This window comes from Nanorana parkeri, unplaced genomic scaffold (genome assembly GCF_000935625.1).
Source record: "Nanorana parkeri isolate BGI_ZX_2015 unplaced genomic scaffold, ASM93562v1 scaffold879, whole genome shotgun sequence".
Taxonomy (NCBI): domain Eukaryota; kingdom Metazoa; phylum Chordata; class Amphibia; order Anura; family Dicroglossidae; genus Nanorana; species Nanorana parkeri.
In genome coordinates, this window is record NW_017307147.1 from 107,509 (window position 1) to 128,369 (window position 20,861).

A 20,861-nucleotide genomic window follows, 5' to 3' on the forward strand; every position below is an offset into this window, starting at 1 on the left:
GGTCTGTCCAGCTCTGGGGGCCCATCTTTCTTCTTAAAGAAGTGTCACGGCATGAAGCGGGGGGCTCATTGTACATGTGCTGCCCTTATAGGATCTGCCATTATTAGTAATTCATCTTCCAAGAAGTCCAGTTGTTGCTGCCAGTGGAGGAGAAGAATACCCTCTGTGTTCCTCTGACCTGGAACAAAAGCTCGATGACCTGCACTCTGAAGTCCTTATAGATGTTCTTTTAATGATTAGCAATGGACCAGCAGTCACAGCTTGTGTCTTTTCAGCCTGGGCTCCCGTTGACTTGTGCTGCGTGGAAGGATCCTTCATTAGCGCCAATATAAACAGCCCATTTTCTACGGGTATTTCAGGTGACCATTGATTGTCTTCATGCTGGACTTAAAAAAAAAAAAATATATACACTCAACGGCCACTTTCTTAGGTACACCTTGCTAGTACCCGGGTTCGACACCCTTTTGACTTCAGAACTGCCTTCATTCTTCGTGGCATAGATTCCAAGGTGTTGGAAATATTCCTCAGAGATTTTGGTCCATATTAACTTGAAAACATCACGGGCCCAAAGCGTGCCAAGAATATATCCCCCACACCATTACACCACCACCACCACCAGCCTGAACCGTTGATACAAGGCATGATGGATCCATGCTTTCATGTTGTTTAAGCCAAATTCTGACCCGAGCATCTGAATGTCTCAGCTGAAATGGAGACTCATCAGGCCAGGCAACGTTTTTCCAATCTTCTATTGAATTTTGGGCAGCCTTGCAAACTGTAGCCTCAGTTTCCTGTTCTTAGCTGACAGAAGTGCCACCCAGTGTGGTCTTCTGCTGCTGTAGCCCATCTGCTTCAAGGTTGGACGTGTTGTGCGTTCAGAGATGGTATTCTGCGTACCTAGGTTGTAACAAGCAGTTATTTGAGTTACTGTTGCCTTTCTATCATCTCGAACCAGTCTGCCCATTCTCCTCTGACATCAACAAGGCATGTTCATCCACACAACTGCCGCTCACCTGATATTTTCTCTTTCTTGGACCATTCTCTGTAAACCTGAGAGATGGTTGTGTGTGAAAATCCCAGTAGATCAGCAGTTTTTAAAATACTGAGACCAATCCATCTGGCACCAACAACCATGCCACGTTCAACGTCACTTAACCACTTGAAGACCAGGTGTTTAGACCCTCACGACCCGGCGAGGGGGGCGTGTCTGAGCGGACGTCTAGATCTAGAGAACTCCCGGCCGGACGTTTTTTTACAACGGCCGGCCGTGAGGTAGTTAAATCCCCTTTCTTCCCCATTCTGGTGCTCGGTTTGAAACTTCAGCAAGTCGTCTTCCGCACGTCTAGATGCCTAAATGCAATGAGTTGCTGCCATGTGATTGGCTGATTAGCAATTTGTGTTACCAAGCAATTGAACAGGTGTACCTAATAAAGTGGCCGGTGAGTGTGTATGGGATAAGTACAGATATTAGATGCCATCGTTGTATGAATGCATCTAAGACCTGGATTGCTCCAGTGTCCTAGTGGTCAGTAACTATATCACAACTGTGCTTGTTATTTCAAACTGCACAAAAGTGTCACCCGATTCGTCTTTGACGGCAAGATGGTTGTTCAATGTACATTTGCTTAGACTTGCTGTAGACAACAGAGATGCTTTGCTCAGTATTAAAAACCCAAATTTGAAATGTATACAGAGAGCACAGCTCAGACCGTTTTTTGTTTTTCACCAAGATATGGTTTTCGTACACCAGACCAACCCAGTGGGAACACCAAATGCTCAAATTGTACAAATTTTCCGCAATTTGGACATTCGGAGACTTCCAAATCTCCGAATCCGAATGCGTCCAATTTTCCGTTTCGGAATTTCATATCCGGTCCGAATTTCGTTCAAAAACTAAACTGAATGGGACATGTGACTCTTCTGGCCAATCAGATGTGTTTTTTTGATTTAATGCATCCGAATGGGTCTGAATAAGAATTTTCATTACGGCAACATGGGAGCCATATACAGTATATACATATAATACTAAAGCTGAGGCTCCCAGACCCGAATGGCATTCAGGACCTGAATTTCCAAATTGCATTTGAGAGCTCCCGAATGTCATTTGGGTCTGGGAGCCTCAGCTTTAGTAATATATGTATATGGCTCCCAGACCCAAATGGCATTCAAGAGCTCCCGAATGCATTTCAGACATACGGTTCACATGCTACAGGAAATGGTCAAAGACTAAGGAAATGCTGCAAGAGATGGTCAGAGACTGCAGACATATTACAAGTGATGGTCAGTGAAGATGGATGTTCTACAAGAGATGATCAGAGACTGGAAACATAATATCAGAGTTGTTGGACACTGGGGACATGCTACATGAGATGGCCAGAGACTATGAACATGCTACATGAGATGGTCAGAGACTATGGACATGCTACATGAGATGGTCAGAGACTATAGACATGTTATATGAGATGGTCAGAGACTATGGACATGCTACATGAGATGGTCAGAGACTAGGGACATGCTATATGAGATGTTCAGAGACTGCAAACATGATATCTGAGTTGTTGGAGACTGGGGACATGCTACATGAGATGGTCAGAGACTATGGACATGCTATATGAGATGGTCAGAGACTGCAAACATGATATCAGAGTTGTTGGAGACTGGGGACATGTCCTCAAGAGACAGTTGTAGACCGGAGAAACACTACATGAGACTGCTAGAGAGCACTACTATTAAAACCACTTTACAAATGGGGCTTACTGCTACCCTGGGGTCATCATTGATGGCATGCTTCAGGAAAAGGGTCTCCTCGGTGAGTTTGCAAAAAAATAAAAAAAATGAGGCTGTCATTTGAAGAATGAAGAATGCTGATGGTGAAGAAAATGTTCTATGAATAAAGTTGACGGGCCGGCCGCGGAAAAAGAAAAAAAATACTTATTGATTTTGTGGAGAAAAAGTCAATATTTTTCTTTGCTGAGGCACTTTGCCACATCAGGAAAAAGTTAGCGTGTCTTGTTTATGATTCATGGGAGTCCGAGCTGTAAATCAGGCCGCTCGCACCGCGACAGAGCGAGAACGAGCTTTTCTGTGCGCCGAAAACATGGACGGCGATTGTGCATCAGAAAAAAAGAAAAGTCCACCTTCCGTCTGTTCAGACAGTCTGAGTGCATAATATAGACCCGTCAGAGACATCTTCCAAAAAGGGGGTGGGGGAGGGGTATCACAAAGGGTTTGGTTTATGGTGACCTATTTTAAATGGACTTGTGATTTATTCTCTTTATTTCTTGTGTAGGCTGCGGTAATTATTATTATTATCCATCATCATTAATATTATTTTTATGATTGTTGTGTTTTAATCATTATTTTTTATTATTATTATCATAAATATTTGTATTGGTTATTATAGTTATTATTTTTATAATTGCTAGTAAATGAATAGACTGATTTCTCTATATTTTTGGAGGAAAGATCCCTTACCTCTAAGGTTCCAAGGTTGTCTGTGGTCCTTCTTTTACACACGTTCACCTTTATACCATGTTTCATGTTACATCCAAGTGTGATATGAAACGTGGTCAGATAATGGTCACGCCAGTCGCTGCTACTTCCTCTCTCCCTCCTTGTGCAGGGTGACTGATCTTGTCTCCGCCCCCTCCTGTAATAAAGACCGCCCACTGTTGCTCTCTCTCTTGTGCAGGGTGACTGGTCTTGTCTCCGCCCCCTCCTGTAATAAAGACCGCCCACTGCTGCTTTCTCTCCTTGTGCAGGGTGACTGGTCTTGTCTCCACCCCCTCCCATCATTTTTTGCAGGCATCCTATAGTGGATGGCACCTACTGGGTCCATCCCAAAGCTCTGCACTGCCTATGTACCGAACAGGGATGATGTCACTGCTACTTCTACGAGGTCATATTTGGGCATTTGGTACACGCAGGGTGAACTTGTATCCTTCTTGCCCGGAGTTCAGCTTTAAAGGAAGACTGTACTGTGGAAATGTAGGTTGCCATTGTTTATGATCCAGGAGGTGTTCTGGACATGGATAGCCTCAGAAATATAGCAAACGTGACCGCCAGATCCAACACGGGGAAGGCCAAGGTGAAAACGAGAGTCGCTCGGCAGGTTATATCATGAAGAGAAATGTTCGCTGGAAATGGGATTTTAACCTTCAACTTGATGGTCCTCTGGAAATGTCATTTAATTTATTGCAGCGTTTCATACCAATAATCTGATGAAGTACTTTGTATGTTTTATTTTCTGCGTTCAGGCGCATTAGGAGCCCATTTGGAATGAATTTGATGCTGTAACTCAGTGTGCGCCAGTGCCTCCAAAATGTGTGCGTGCCAATGCCCGTACAGGTGTAAATGGGCCCATTATCAGTGCAGGTGGTCCACTGTGTTCCTTGGAAGCTTCAATACAAGCAGTGTAAGTACCTGAATGTGCCCCTGACAGTCCATGTACAACAGAGCTGGAGTGCGAGAGAGAGAAGCGGCACAAGGAACCAAACAGTTCAACCAACTATGGTACTTCTCGTTGCACTGTCCAGTCACAGGCTAGGGGCGGATCCAGGATGACCCAGTCTCAAAGGAGCAGAGTGACAGAGCGTTGAGCTCATCACTGTACTGCTTCTCCTTTAGGGCTCATCCACAACAATTGCGGTGCGTTCCAGAGGGGTTGCTGCAATGCCATTAACTTCAATGCACCGCCACGCCCCCTCCCGCCCCAGAACGAAGGGGGAAGTTTAGTGAGTGATTGCTGTGCGTTCCAGCAGCTACCACTCTGGAACACGCCGCAATTGGTGTGAACAAGCCCTTGCTGTCCAGTCACAGGCTAGGGGCAGTTCCAGGATGGCCTGGGGCAGAGAAGCAGAGTGACAGAGAGATGAGCTCATCACTGTGCTGCTTCTCCTTTACTGTCCAGTCACTGGCTGGGGGCGGATCCAGGATGACCTAGTCTGAGGAGCAGAGTGACAGAGAGATGAGCTCATCACTGTGCTGCTTCTCCTTTAGGACTCATTCAATTGCGGTGCGTTGCAGAGCGGAAGTTGCTGGAACGCACAGCAATCACTCGCTAAACTTCCCCCTTCGTTCTGGGGTGGGAGGTCAATGGCACCATAGCCACGCCCCCCACCCGCAGTGCAATCAGACGCATGGCAACTCATTGCCTGCATGTTGGTCCACTGTGAACGTAAAAAAAATGCTGCATGCTCACAGTGGACTGGAACACAGGCAATGTATTGCCACGCGGCCAAACGCACTGTGAGGGGTGGGTGGCTGCTGTGCCATTGACTATAATGCAATGCCACGCCCCTTCTCGTCCCAGAACGAAGGGGGAGGTTTAGTGAGTGATTGCTGTGCGTTCCAGCAGCTCCTGCAATTGGTGTGAACAAGCCCTTACTGTCCAGTCACAGGCTAGGGGCAGATCCAGGATGACCCAGTCTCATGAGGAGCAGAGTGACAGAGAGATGAGCTCATCACTGTGCTGCTTCTCCTTTCACCATCTAGTCACAGGTAAGGGTCCAGTGGGTTGCATGATGCCGGCCATCACTCTAAGGACATCTAGCTGCAGAATAAAGTACTTGGGTGGGGTGAGTTGGGGGTTCTTCTTCAAGCTATAAATATTGCGGTGCCTCTGAGATGGGCTTTGGGACCTAGAATGATGTATTTAACAAATGCGATTTTTTTTTTCTCTTGATCTCCGAGAACAAGAAGAAAATCTGATTTATTATAAACACGTATTTGTTGCAGGTTCTTCCTGTTATTTACAGCGTTTTTCATATATTAGCGGCTCGCGGGAGAGGAGATGAGTGATAATGACTGTGAAGTGGAAAATGGATACAATAAAACAACTTCTGTTTAGACAATTATGATCACAAATACTGGAACAGTACGACATGTGAGCAGTCTACCCACGCCGCGTTTCGCGGCCTCATAATTAGTTCTGTCAAGTAGAACATATAGGAACATATGTCTATCTGTTAATCCTTTCCGTCTCAGAGGGGGACTCATGGAGCTTCCTAGGGGCTGGTGTTCCCGGGGTGCGCGGAATCATGAAGAATGGTATCCGGCATTACTCCGCCACTCCCATGTGATGGGTCGCTCAGGCACAGAGCCTTGCATTGTGGAACGGGCGACGGTGTGCACATTTGCCCCATATCCAGACGTTTGTGGCTTACAGCGCTAGATCTGGGTGGATCTGGATCTGGGTGGTGAGAAGGGACCACTGCTATGTGGCAATGGAAGGTGTCTACAATGGTCACTTGGCTTTCTGGGACCCCATGACAGATTCAAAAAGGACTGCAGCCAAAAAAATAGCCCAATAAATTAAAAGAGATCTTGCTGAAGTATATGCCACTAGATGTCCACTAGCGCCACTAGACTAGACCAACGTCATCCCAATCCTTCTGAGCCTGGGCTGTCACGGATCTGCCCTCATCAACCTGGGCTCAGGGGATTACTGCACTGTATTCACCCGTCAAAAAAGCCTATCTCTGGGGAACATCCAAAACTCCCTTTGCAGTTGGGCTGCCACCAAACTGCAAGGGTTAAATTATTATTATTATACAGGATTTATATAGCGCCAACAGTTTGCACAGCGCTTTACAATACAATCACAATACAATTCAAGATACGATGGTAAGGAGGGCCCTGCCCCTGAGGGCTTACAATCTAAAAGGGAGGGGGAAGTGATACATGAGGAGGTAGCTGCGTGGGGACGAATTGTTTGAGAACGTGATGGTTGAGTGGTTAGGTTGAGGTGGGATAGGCTTCCCTGAAGAGAGGAGTCTTTAGGGATGGCCTAAAGGTAGTCAGAGTGGGAGATGAAGGGACAGGTTGGGGAAAGAGTTCCAAAAGATGTGAGAGACTCTAGAGAAGTTCTGGAGGCGAGCATGGGAGGAGGTCTTTGGAAGAGCGGGGGGTCGGTTAGGGTGATACTTTGAGACAAGGTTTAAAATATAACCGGGGGCAGAGTAGTGGATGGCTTTGTAAGTGCTTGTTAATATTTTGAATTTTATCCTTTGGGCGAGTGGAATGCAGTGTAGGGATTGGCAGAGGGGGGTTGCAGACACTGAGCGGTTAGTTAGGTGAATGAGTCTAGCAGCTGCATTCATGATAGACTGAAGGGGGAGGAGCCTGTGTAGAGGTAAGCCAATGAGGATGGGGTTGCAATAGTTAAGACGAGAGGTAACAAGGGAGTAGATGAGTAGTTTTGAGGTTTCATTGGTGAGGAAGGGGTGTATTTTGGAGATGTTACGAAGGTGAAGGTGGCAGGATTTGTATAGTGACTGGACGTGGTGTAAGAAATGCTTGTTTTTAGGTCTAGAAAGTAAAATTTACCTGATCCACACTCCCCCAGCAGTCGGCGCTCACCTCGTCTTCCTTATGCTCCGGGTTGTTGACTGTCCCCGGCGTCCTCATTTATACTATACGGTTATGGACCCTCATTGTACTTGATGACCTCAGTGGGCCACCAATAGCCGGAGCGTAGGGGGGGAAGAAGCTACGTATGCTGATCTTGTAGCCTGACGGGAGACTGCAAAGGCTGGGATCAGGTAAGTAGATGTCCTTTTTCCAGGTACCCCCTAGACCTAAATGGGCCTTTAACCCTTGCAATGCAGGGCAGCTCCTTGGAGGAGAAGGAGCGCTTGACCATCATTGGTCTGGCCAGAGGACCCCATGGGGTAGAGGTTACACAATACTAGACTCCACTGTCAAACATGGCTTCCGCCGTGCCAAGATATCTAGTGATCTGCCATTAGTACTGGGAATCATATGACCATTCATTGTGTCATTAAGACATTGGATTTTTTTTTTGGCCCGTCCATATGGTCATGAGGGCCGAGCGCTATGACCGAGCACCGTGCTGCCATTTTGAAAGGCTTCAATAAAGTTAGCTTTGTTTTATATGCGCCCAAACTTTCTGATACAAGTCCCTCCGTCCTCTCTCTTACCAATACAGTAAAGTGTGACAATATTTGATGCATTAAACCTCTTTAGTACTTTAAAATGTTTTCCCCCCCTCTTCTATACGATTATGAAGGTTCATATATTACGGGTGACAGCTGTTGCTGCGCCATTAATGGTGATGATGATGGCGCTCAGCGGGATCCTCATTAAATGCCTAGAATTTGTTGGCGTCATTTACAGGAGTCCCAATCAATCTCTGGCCCTGGCTGTTGAGTAATGTACAATCTGTATACTTGTATAATTGTCATATTGTGTTACACCATTTTAGCATGGCGGGGTTACATTAATCAAGTTTACGACCCGTGGAAATAAAAAGAATTAAAGGCGGACTCCGGGCCAAATTGGAAATTAAGTTAATTTGGGAAAGGAACACGGCCTTTTCTTATAGCAGCACTTTGCCAGGCTGTCCCAAGGGTTAAGGGGAATATGTAGCCAATACTATTGTTGTGGAGGAAGTAGGAAAGGGTTTTCCCCTCTCGCTTCCAGTTGCATTCCCGGGACAGGAAGTGATGGTGAATCTCCTCAACTGGACGCGGACCACAAAAAAAGGGGAGGGGGTCTGGGTGAGGAGACTGCCCGTCACTTCCTGTTCCAGAGATGTAATCAGAAATGAGAGTAAATGTCTACAAAATGGAATTCCATTCTGACCACCGGGGATTTCCTCTCACTTTGTAGGGGAATTCCCTTCTTAGACAATTGTCAGCAGCACAACTGGCCCTTCTTGGAAGATTCCCCTCACCTCTTGTTCTGGTGACCATTGTAAAATGTGGGATTTCCCATCACTTCCTGCCTTGGTGACAATGGTAACCAGGACCAACAGAGGGACAAATCTCCCCAGCAGAGAAGAAGACAGATGTTCGGCTATACTCTTTAAAATGGAGCTTGCAGTAAATGTTTTACAAAATTGCATGCTATGTAATGTTTGAGTCGAACACTTAAAGGGTAATTCTATTTTGCAACCAGCAGCCGCAGAGGGGAAGGAGCATTCGTTGACAGTAAAGAGCAGCGGGGGGGGGAGGGGGGGGAGATTGGTGGGGGGAATTCAATTTTCCAACCAGCAGCCGCAGAGGGGAAGGAGCCTTCGTTGACAGTAAAGAGCAGCGGGGGGGGGAGGGGGGGGAGATTGGTGGGGGGAATTCAATTTTCCAACCAGCAGCCGCAGAGGGGAAGGAGCCTTCGTTGACAGTAAAGAGCAGCGGGGGGGGGAGGGGGGGGAGATTGGTGGGGGGAATTCAATTTTCCAACCAGCAGCCGCAGAGGGGAAGGAGCCTTCGTTGACAGTAAAGAGCAGCGGGGGGGGGAGGGGGGGGAGATTGGTGGGGGGAATTCAATTTTCCAACCAGCAGCCGCAGAGGGGAAGGAGCCTTCGTTGACAGTAAAGAGCAGCGGGGGGGGGAGGGGGGGGAGATTGGTGGGGGGAATTCAATTTTCCAACCAGCAGCCGCAGAGGGGAAGGAGCCTTCGTTGACAGTAAAGAGCAGCGGGGGGGGGAGGGGGGGGAGATTGGTGGGGGGAATTCAATTTTCCAACCAGCAGCCGCAGAGGGGAAGGAGCCTTCGTTGACAGTAAAGAGCAGCGGGGGGGGGAGGGGGGGGAGATTGGTGGGGGGAATTCAATTTTCCAACCAGCAGCCGCAGAGGGGAAGGAGCATTCGCTGACAGTAAAGAGTAGCAGGAGGGGGAGAAGGGGGTAGATTGGTCGGGGTGATTCCATTTTCCTAAATCTACCTGGGAAAGTGGAATTACCCTTTTAAAGGGAAAAAAAAAACTGGCTTCAGTTCTACTTTAGTTTTTGAAAAGAGGGTTATAGTCCCCGTCTGTCATCTCAGTGATCTGTGATCACAAGGAGGAAACTGAGAAAACGCTTCTTCTTACCTGCAGCAGGCCGATGACATCATCTCACCCCAGTCAAAGTCACTTGCCTGAAGATCAAAAATGGCATTTTACGGCTGTTCACACCAACTGGTGCCCGTTGCGTGGGGATGGTGGTGGTCGAGTAAACATTACAGGCTTCTGTATCAATGTATCTGAAATAGAACTGTCTGTGCCCCACACACCCCCCTCCTTCCCCGTGTCTACCAATCCACTTCCAGCAGTCTGTAACATGGCAGCGAAATCTTGTTTTTTAACAGCTGCAGATGATCACAGCTCGTTATGAAATGCTTTGATGAGCAAGACCCAAAATGGCGCTTTTATAACACGAATGCACAACAGGTTCTCTTTGAACATGCGCCACGCTGGGGCTTGTAGTCCCTAGGCAGCCGTAAAAAGCGGCAAGCTGCTTTGGCCTCGGGGAGGATTTGCAAAAAAAATAATTTAAATAAAAGGTCAGAAAGCAGCCAAGAAGGGACAGAACAGTAAAATCACACACAACACATCACACTGACAGTAGGTGTACAAATATTCTGCCGGTACAAAGTAAAGAAGCGGCGGCGCTATGCAAATACGGAGATAAAATGACAGGTGCGGCTTGATGGGATTCAGACGCTCCGAGCATAATAATTTGGAATCGGGCTGCATGAAAAAAACCACAACCGTTCTACAGCTACTAAGGGGGAGAGCTCAGATCTGGCGTCCTGTTTATTTTTACATTGCAGAGACCTCCGGTGTTCAGTTCCCTCTATGTAGAAGGAGCCAGAGCCGGATTTACTCTCTTTGCTGCCCCAAAGATTTAGCTCTGCTTGCCCAAAGCAGGGCTAGATGTAGAAAACAACTACCCACCGGCGCCAGGAACTGCATGTCTCAGGCATCGGGAGATAGGAACTCCACACCCCTGCTGCCCCTCTACTCCCTGCTGCCCCAAGGCCGGGCCTTGGTTGGCCTTGTGGGAAATCCGACCCTGGAAGGAGCGCCAACTGGTACACAGGGACCCCAATAAGAAGGATTTGCATTTGATCACATGACACAAGTGCAGTTAAAGGAAAAAGTCTGTTCTCTAAGCAAAACAATAAATAATGCATCGCAACTCAATAAAAAGTACAACAAACAAAGCAAAGAGCACCTATTCTGTAGTAACCAATGGAAATGTATGAGAAGCCCCCAAAAAAGGAGACGTGTACATGTGCTGGCCACGGGTTGAGAGCCCATTGTAAATAAATAAGGACACACTGCAATGCGATTGGACATGCCAAAAATGCTTTCATTGGTGCGAATTTGTCCCTACTGACCTGCGTGATGTTATTTTCCCTCCAGAAAGAAATTTAAAGCTAAGCTCCGGGCAGAAAAACTTTCATTGAACTTTATCTAATAGCCACAAAGGATACAAGTCCACTTTGTGTGCACCAAATACCTTTTACATACCTTGTAAAAGTAGCAGTGACACCATCACTGGGTTGCACATAGACTGTGCAGAGAGCAGAGCTGTGGGAGGGGCCCAGCAGGATCCACCTTCTACAGGAGAGGTGGAGACGAGACAGGTCACCCGGCCCAAGGAGAGAAAGCAGCAGTGACTGGTCTTTATTACAGGAGGGGGCGGAGACAAGACCAGTCACTATGCACAAGAGAGAGCAGCAGTGACCGGTCTTTATTACAGGAGGGGGTGGAGACCAGACCAGTCACCCTGCACAAGGAGAAAGAGAAGCAGTGACCGGTCTTTATTACCGGAGGGGCGGAGACAAGACCTGTCACCCTGCACAAGGAGAGAGAACAGCAGTGACCGGTCTTTATTACAGGAAGCTCCAAGTCTCACACGGGATTACTGCACAGATCTGGAACAAATACACAAAGCCCACCGAGATTCAAGAGGAACACACATGACTCTTGAAGTTAGATATTTGCTTTTCCAGGAAGTTAGTTTTAAAAAAAAGAAGGGAACTCTTGCTCCTCAGCAACACAGACCTAATGAATCCTCTGGATCCTAAAGCAGAGCAGACAGTGACGGCACGTATTCTGGTTGAGGAAATTATCTAATTTGTATACTAGCAGCCGTCTGCGTTTCAGGAAGTGAGAATATTGTCAATTTTTAATTTTTATGTTTTTGTAGAGTGTGATTTACAAACCCCGACAGTTTTTTATTGCGGTTTTGTCTGCAGCACTGATGTGCCAAAAAGTGATGGGAAGTCTAACATTTTATAGTTGTCATGTGATCAGGAGGTGAGGGGATATCTTTCTGTGGGGAGCACCTATTCTGATTGGGCGGGCATTTCCCCTCACTTTCAAATGATTTCATTTTACTTCATGTTGCATTGCAGACAAGGTAGCACAGGGAAATGTCCTTAAGAGCAAAGATCACTGGATGGCTAAATAGATGGAATGGTTAGCTGGATGTATGGTAGATGTATGGATGGCTGACTGACTGGATGGATGGATAGCTGGAGGGATAGATGCATAGCTGGATGGATGGTAGATGACTAGATGGATGGTAGATAGATGGGTGGATGGATGTCTGGATGGATGAATGAATAGATGGATGGTGGATGACTGGGGAACTGGATGAATAGCTGACTGACTGGATAGCTGGAGAGATAGATGCATAGCTGGATGGATGGTAGATAGGTGGATGAATAGCTGGGGGGATAGGTGCATAGCTGGATGGATGGTAGATAGGTGGATGAATAACTGGGGGGGATAGATGCATAGCTGGATGGATGGTAGATAGATGGATGAATAGCTGGAGGGATAGATGCATAGCTGGATGGATGGTAGATAGGTGGAGGATGGTAGATGGATGGATGAATGAATAGATGGATGGTGGATGACTGGGGAACTGGATGAATGGCTGACTGACTGGATAGCTGGAGAGATAGATGCATAGGTGGATGAATGGTGCATGTCTGGTTGACTGACTGGATGGATGGATAGCTGGAGGGATAGGTGCATAGATGGATGGATGGTGAGTGACTAGGTGGATGGATGAATGGTGCATGTCTGGTGGACTGACTGGAGGGATAGATGCATAGCTGGATGGATGGTAGATAGGTGGATGAATAGCTGGATGGTGGGTGACTGGATGGAAAAGTAATAGATGGATAAATGAATGGATGGATGGTGTATGGCTGGCTGGCTGACTGACTCGCTGGATTGATGGCTATCTGGAGGGATAAATGCATAGCTGGATGGTGGATGAATAAATGGAGAGTGGATGACTGGGGAACTGGATGGGTGGATAGATGGATGGCTGACTGACTATATAGTTGGAGGGACAGATGCATAGATGGATGGATGACTGATTTAATGTATGAATGGATACCTGGGGGGATAGATGCATAGCTTGATAAATGGATGGATGATTCATAGATGGATGTTTTATAGCTGGCTGACTGACTGGATGGATGTCTGATGGTGGATGACTGGGGGACTGGATGGAAGCTAGATCGGTGGATAGATGGCTGAGTGATTGTACAGATGGATAGCTGGAGCAATAGATGTATAGCTGGATGGATGGTAGAAAGATGGATAGAGATAGAAAAAAACGTGCATGTGAACCTCCATCATGCGTTGTTGTTGCGCCACAGTGTCCGTGGGGTAGAAAAGGGCCGAGAACAATACACTGTCTTTGTGGCTGATACTGTCTGCTTCTTGGTGGGTGATTCCTGGAACGATTGAGCAGCTGAGATATTGCTTCTTTTATGGACATTACAACCGGCATCTTGTAATATACACTTAATCTGGGTTTTAAAGATGATATATGACTCTGTCCTCCTTATCAACCTGACATAGGAAGATTCTGGCAACTATCATACAAGACTGGCAGATGAGTTGAAGCCCTATATAATATTTGGTGTTTGAAGACCTATTTTATATCCCATATGGTCTTCTCTTTGGTGGGAGGGAGTCCGTGGTTCACTGCATGACTGAGTGGAAGGTTCTTTTGACAAATATACATCTCCTGTGTCTTGATGAAGCAGATCTATGATTTGGGAAACATGTTGAGAGTTAATCTGAACACACTGCAGTAATCGGCTTTAAGTGAATAGAAATAACTACTGATGTGTATAATTGTAAACATATTTAATTTGCTGAGCAATAGGTGTTTGAGTTTGTATATGGCGGTATGATGTTGACATATTGAAACATCTGTTACATACACCTGTGTTTTGACCTTTTTTGTGATTTTAAAATTGATTAGCAATAACATTTATTTTTATGGTCTATGGGCAGCTGTTCCTCCAGAAGCTGCTAGAGGTTCCTTGATCTGTGGCTGATTGGCCTCCTATCTGATGGTGCCTGGATAGTCTTTGGGCAGCTAATCTCATACAGGGTTCTGTGGAAACCCAGGGTTCCTCCAGTAGGGGTTCCATGAGCAATTGTTTATTGGCCTCACATCTGATGGTGCCTGCATAGTCTTTGGACAGCCATTCTCAACCAGGGTTCCGTAGCAACCTAGGGTTCCTCCAGAAGATGCTAGAGGTTCCTTGAACTATGGCTGATTGGACTCCCATCTGATGGTGCCTGCATAGTTCTGGGACCAATCCCAATTGGCAGAGCCGGAAGCATAGCATTAATAATCATGTTTATCCGCCTGTAAGAGTGGCATTCTGACCACCACTGTAGAGCTGCAGCTAACGATTATTTTCAAAATCGATTAGTTAGCCGATTATTAAGTTCGATAAGGAGAACATTCTTCCCAGTGGCCACCAACGTAAGGGTCATTTTTCCCACTAATCCCCAATCATTTTTTTAGCAGGGGTTCCCAGAGACCTGAAACCTATTTTAAGGGGTTTTCTGTAGTAAAAAGGTTGAGAAAGGTTGGTCTATGATATTCATATATGAATTTGGCATTATTATATAGAATAGAAAGGTTGTCATTATATGTTCATTGTCTCATAGGGATATGGTACCTAGATAAATCACCAGCCCAACATATATGTCATTATAGTCATAGTTATAGTGTTTATATTGGCATTGGCTGTAAATGTGAATGTGGGATACGGTCTGTAAAAGATGGAACATGTTTCAATATGAAGGTCTCCTCAAAAAAAACCTTTACGTAATCTTTACTGTTAAAACTCAAAGTCTGTACCTGATAAAAAAAAAAAAATGCAATGGTGTTCCCTTTTGTGTTTTGAGGGACTTTGAAGTGCGATGATGAGTAATCCTAGCTTAATTTGCATCTTCTTTCTTCCAGATCAGCCGTTGGGTCTGCAGAATCATTTGAGACTGAGGACGCCGCCTCCGCCGCTGTCTCACCCGCCGAACCCCCATCATGCAGCTTCGATCAACTCCCTAAACAGGGGCAACTTCACGCCTCGGAGTAACCCCAGCCCCGCCCCCACGGACCACTCACTCTCAGGAGAGCCACCGGGGAGTGCCCAGGATCCTGTCCATGCCCAGGACAACTGGCTCCTCAATAGCAACATCCCCCTGGAGACCAGGTATGGCTCTTTGGCTGCCCCATAGAGTTGACCGGTTCTTTGAGGGTTGTTCTGACTGGCCAGAGAAAGGAAAAAGCTAAGCCTACTTGTAACTGCTACAGAATGTTGAACGATTGGTGATGTGCAATTGTTTGTTTTGTTTGCAGCTTGTGAACAAGTTAATAGATTTTGAGATGTTTCAAAAGTTGGTCAAAACTGCTTATACGCAGATAATCTGAAGCTATCGGCTATGTGCAATGTTTCCTAAAGCGGGTAATAGTTATGTGCCGGTTTTCTGAGATGGAAAGGAGAAACATCTTCTAGCCCTAAATGTCTAACGCAAAAGATGTGCGTCACTGTATCTCCTCCTACCCTCATCTTTTCATTCCAGGTGGGGAAAAAAAAGACTAAGCTCTAAGCTGAAAATTTAAAGCAAACCTTTGCTTTGGCCATGCAAGGCAAAGAAATAGGTTTGCTTTAACTCCCCCCCTTTCCCCATCCAGTTAGAATGGTCATCAGGAAACATAGAGGGGTGACTCTCTCCAGTGGGGACAATGGCAGAGGTTCTAACCCTTCCCTGAACAAAATAGTCTTCAGATAGACATTATCTTTTGGGTTGAGTTATGTTTAAGGGTTCAGTGTTCGAGCTTAAAGTTGAACTCCGGGCACAAACACTTTCATTCAAATTACGGATGCACCGATAACGTTTTTTTGGTATCGAGTAAGAGTACCGATACTTTTTTTATGGTACTCGCCGACACACGAATACCGGTGCTGTGTGCCCAGATTATCAGGAAGTCGGAAGGTGGATCATGACGGGTCGCCCAGTTTCCTGATTGCCTGTGAAGCCGGTGTTCTAGCGAAAGAACACCGGCGTCACATGCAAGTCATGACGGGTCGCCCAGCTTCCTGATTGGTTAGGAAGCCAGGCTACTTACCAACAAGTGCAGCTGACTTCCTAACCAATCAGGAAGTCGGGTGGCACGTTTTGACCCGCCTCCATGATTGGCTAGGAAGCCGGCTGCACTAGTTCCTAGGCAGCCTGGCTTCCTGACCAATCAGGAAGCCGGGAGGCGGGTTATAACACACTGCCCGACTTCCTAATTGGAAAGGAAGCAGGCTTCATGCTCCCTCGGCACTTGCGGTCAGAGAGAGAGATCTCCCTCTGACCGGAAGCTCCACTCTTGGAGTATTTGGGTGAGTACGAGTACACACCCAAATACTCGGTATCTGCACCGATACTGATACTAGTATCAGCGTGTCCCTAATTTATATTCTAATATATTCTTTAATAGCCACACAGGATATAAATCCACCTTGTGTGCACCAAGTACTTTTAAAATGGCAGATATTGCCTGTAAAAGTAGCTTTGACATCACTGTGCTGTAGATAGCCTGTGCAGAGAGCAGAGCTGTGGGATAGGCCAATCAGGCCCCACCCACCACAGGAAATTACAGGAAGGGGCGGAGATGAGACCAGTCACCCTGCACAAGGAAAGACAGCAGTAGTGATTGGTCTTTATTGCAGGATGGGGCGAAGACGAGACCAGTCACCCTGCACAAGGAGAGAGAGCAGTAGTGACTGTTCTTTATTACAGGAAAGCGGCGGAGACAAGACCAGTCACCCTGCGCAAGGAGAGAGAGCAGCAGTGGCCGGTCTTTATTACAGGAGGGGCGGAGACAAGACCAGTCACCCTGCACAAGGAGAGAAAGCAGCAGTGAGCGGTCTTTATTACAGGAGGGGGCGGAGACAAGACCAGTCACCCTGCACAAGGAGAGAAAGCAGCAGTGAGCGGTCTTTATTACAGGAAGCTCCAAGTCTCACACTGGATTACTGCACAGGTCTAGAACAAATACACAAAGCTCACCAAGATTCAAGAAGAATACACATGACTCTTGTATTAAAACAATATTTATTTTAACTTCTCCTGGATATCAGCTTGAAATGTAATGTTGATGTTGTGGGTCATACGGGGGTGAGCCTTTTAGTTTTAACTTTCAGCCCTGGGGCTGAAGGCTACCAGCAGCGGGTTAATTGAGGTGCCATAGGAATAGCTCTGGCAAGCTGAGCAGGGACGAGGTCTACGGAAGATGAATAAAGAGAAGTCGTCTCGGTGAAATTAGCGAGGAGTGGGCTCCTGAGACCCCAGCTTGACATGCCTGTCATGGAGCTTCCATCACTTTCATCCAGCGGTTATTTCAGTTATTTAAAGTTCCCTTTGAAGTCGGCAGGGAGAATTCTGGGAGCTATCACCTAGCCTGAGAGTCGAGGAAATTCCAGTCACTAAGTGCTGGCAGGGGAGGTCATGGTTTTATGGGTCGCTGGTCGCCTCAAATGTAATTCCACCTCTTGGTAAATTTTCTGGAATAAATGCAGCATGAAGAAGATCTGTTTTTCACTATTGTAACCTTTTATCTTTTTTTTTTTTTTTACTTCCTTTGTCTGATAGATTTCTTCACCTCTTAGTGATTTGAAATGCCTCCATTGGAATGCAAAAAGACTTGTTGTGGAGGAGTTCTGTCTTTGCAGTAGAAGTTTAAAGCAGAACTCCGGCCTTCCCCCTCAGTCTTGCATAGTTGTACCGGCTCCTCTCCTGGACTGAAATGGCTTCCTCTAATTTTTCTGCACACTGTGAGCTTCTGCAGTAAGTCAGATAGGGCCGCCTCATTTCTTTGCTCATTTCTTTGCTGGAGGATGACCTCCCCACCCTGACTGTCTCTGGCCAACCCCTTTCGTTCATTGGATTTCAGTTCTTTCAATCATGTAGGCTTAGCATCTAATGTGGAAGTTACCCTGGTGCGGTCTGCATGTAGATACAGCTTGCCTAGGAAAATATCCCCCCCCCCCACACCTGTGCCTTAGAAGCTGCAGCGAGTCAGATAGGGCCCACCTAATTTCCTGGCTGGGTGTTGTCCTCTCCACCCTGTCTATCCCTGGCCCACCCCTTTCATTCATTGGATTTCAGTTTTTTCAAACATGTAGGCTCGGTATCTAATGTGGGTATTAACTTGGGTGGTACCCATGTAGATACGGCCTGCCTAGCAACCCCCTCACTCCTGCAGACTGGCACCAACCCATCAAGGCATTTTGATATTTGCATTACTACTCCCAAGAGCCAGCCCACTGCTTTTGTCAGGCTGGGGGCTTTTGAGAAGAGTATTAGGCAGGGTGCTGTGATGTATGCAGAAAGTTATGTACACCACCCTTAGGTTTAGACTCTTGAGGGTCACTCAAGTTAAGAGCAGTAAAGATCATCAATGCTAACCTTTCCGGTGGCCCATATCTTCAATCACCACCACGTCACTGCTTCTTGGGCACTGCAGCTATTTCACACTTTTTGGTAATTGAATTCTAGCTTCCCTACCACATGATTTGGTTCTTCCTGATGTCTCATACATCAATACAGGACATAGGAGCCGGCAAAAGAAACCACAGCGTGTGGCCAGGGCTGCAGGCTAGGAAAAAAGGTCTTCTGAAGCCTAGCTCTGGTCAGCATATATAGCAGGCACCATGGTGGAGTTATCACTCCATGCCCATGACTCACTGGGAGGCTTGATTGCCTGCAGTGGCCTTGGAGCGATGAAGCCATGTCATTTCAAGACATGATCTTCCCATAAGTATAGATGATCTACTTTACAGGGTGACTGGGTCACTTTAATCTGCATATAATGGGCAGGACTGGGTTAAAGGAACTGCAGCAGAGTCCAGAGAGAACCTCTCTTGCGAGGTAGAAGGGGAAGACCTTTCTCTAATTACCATTTCATAAATCAGACTCCGACTTCCAAGATGGGCTTGAACATGATGGCAGTTGTGAAAAACACTACAGAAGTGTCATGGTGTCAGAACTGCGTGACACCAATGAGCTCCAGTTTGTGTGTTTGGGACTTCTTCTGAATTACGAACTGATATGCAAAACTGGTTCCCAGATTTTCAACAAACAAATGAGATATCCAGGTGCACTACAGCTATATCTTCCCATATTCATTGCCAGTACCGACTGTAGGTGTTCTGTGCATTCCAGCAAATAGAGACTGTGCAGGTGTAGATGATGGGGAGAGGGAACAACCTTGATCTCCCAACGGATTTCATGTGACCTCTCCTCGGGTCTTCAACTTCTCCTTCACAATGTATGAATTAACAGGCAAATCACACAGCGGATTACACGCACAGCCGCTCGGTGACCACTAACTAAAGCTGACATTTAATATAACACATTAATCAAAAAAAGTGACCGGGCTCATTTTCTCTAATTAGGCAATTATGCCGAGCATTCATATTACTCGGCTAATGACCGCAGGTCAGAACTAGAGATCATTATTCAGTCCGATATGACCGATGGCTTTCTGGAGAGAAATTGCTGTGTTGTGTTTGCTCACAGTTTGACCTTTAACCTTTCTTGCCGGTGGAGGGGGAAACCGTGCGTTATTTTTCAGGCCCCGCGTTGCTGCGGAGGTAATTGAAATGTATACATCCGTTGCTGTGATAGCATCTAGCTGTACGTGTAATGCTGGACGTAGAGCTCTAAGAACGGCCAGATATGCAAACGAAATCCAACCATCGTGCAGTGTCTACAGGGACCACCCGGGTCCCAAACCGCAATGCTTGGGTCACATGAGTCTTCCTGTTTAGATTATGAGCATGGAGTGATAACTCCACCATGGTGTCTGCTATATATGCTGACCAGAGCTAGGCTTCAGAAGACCTCTTTTCTTAAACACTCATGGCCTCTACAAACACATACACTATATGGGCAAAAGTTTGTAGACATCTGACCATCACATTTATTGAGTTTGTTGACCATCCTATTCCAAAACCACAGGCCTTTATAAGGAGTTGGTGCCTACTTTCTGGCTATAACAGCCCCCACTCTTCTGGGAAGGCTTTCTACAAGAATTTGGTGTGTGTCTGTAGGAGCCAAAGGAGCATTTGTGAGGTCAGGTACTGATGTTGGATAAGAAAACCTGGCTCTCTCCCAGACATGAGTCTTCCTGTTTATATTATGGAGAAGAGAATGAACCTCACATCCTTGATAACACTCCCAGCACCAGCTCAAGGGATGCAAAAGCGGTCATGCAGTTGGACAATCTGAAGATACTGCATGGATATCAGATTTTCATACTTCACATTTAAAGGTGTCTTGATCAAGAGAATCCTATTTGACAGATCCCGGTACACTGATAGTTATATAGGCATGGAGTGACAACTCCACCATGGTGCCTGCTATATTTGCTGACCAGAGCTAGGCTTTAGAAGACCTCTTTTCTTAGACACTCATGGCCTCTACAAACACAGATACACTATATGGGCAAAGGTTTGTAGACCTCTGACCATCACATTTATTGAATTTGTTGAACATCCTATTCCAAAACCACGGGCATTAATAAGGAGTTGGCTCCTACTTTCTGGCTATAACAACCCCCACTCTTCTGGGAAGGCTTTCTACAAGAATTTGGTGTTATTCTGTAGGAGCCAAAGGAGCATTTGTGAGGTCAGGTTCTGATGTTTGATAAGAAGACCTGGCTCTCTCCTGGACATTTCTCATCTTTTCTGGCCATGTTCACATATCCAAACTTTTTAGTCCTCAGTGATGACTTGCATCGGTTCGATCACATAC

The 20,861-nt window shown here is 46.4% G+C and overlaps 1 protein-coding gene across 1 annotated transcript in view; it reads left to right on the plus strand.

Annotated features, from left to right (window-relative positions):
- The window catches only part of TENM4 (teneurin transmembrane protein 4), a 237,822-nt gene that overhangs the window by 3,766 nt on the left and 213,195 nt on the right, over positions 1 to 20,861 (plus strand). The window contains exon 2 of the mRNA XM_018565717.1: positions 15,022 to 15,268. Coding sequence (XP_018421219.1) covers positions 15,022 to 15,268 — 247 coding nt within the window. The remainder of the gene's footprint in view (positions 1 to 15,021; positions 15,269 to 20,861) is intronic.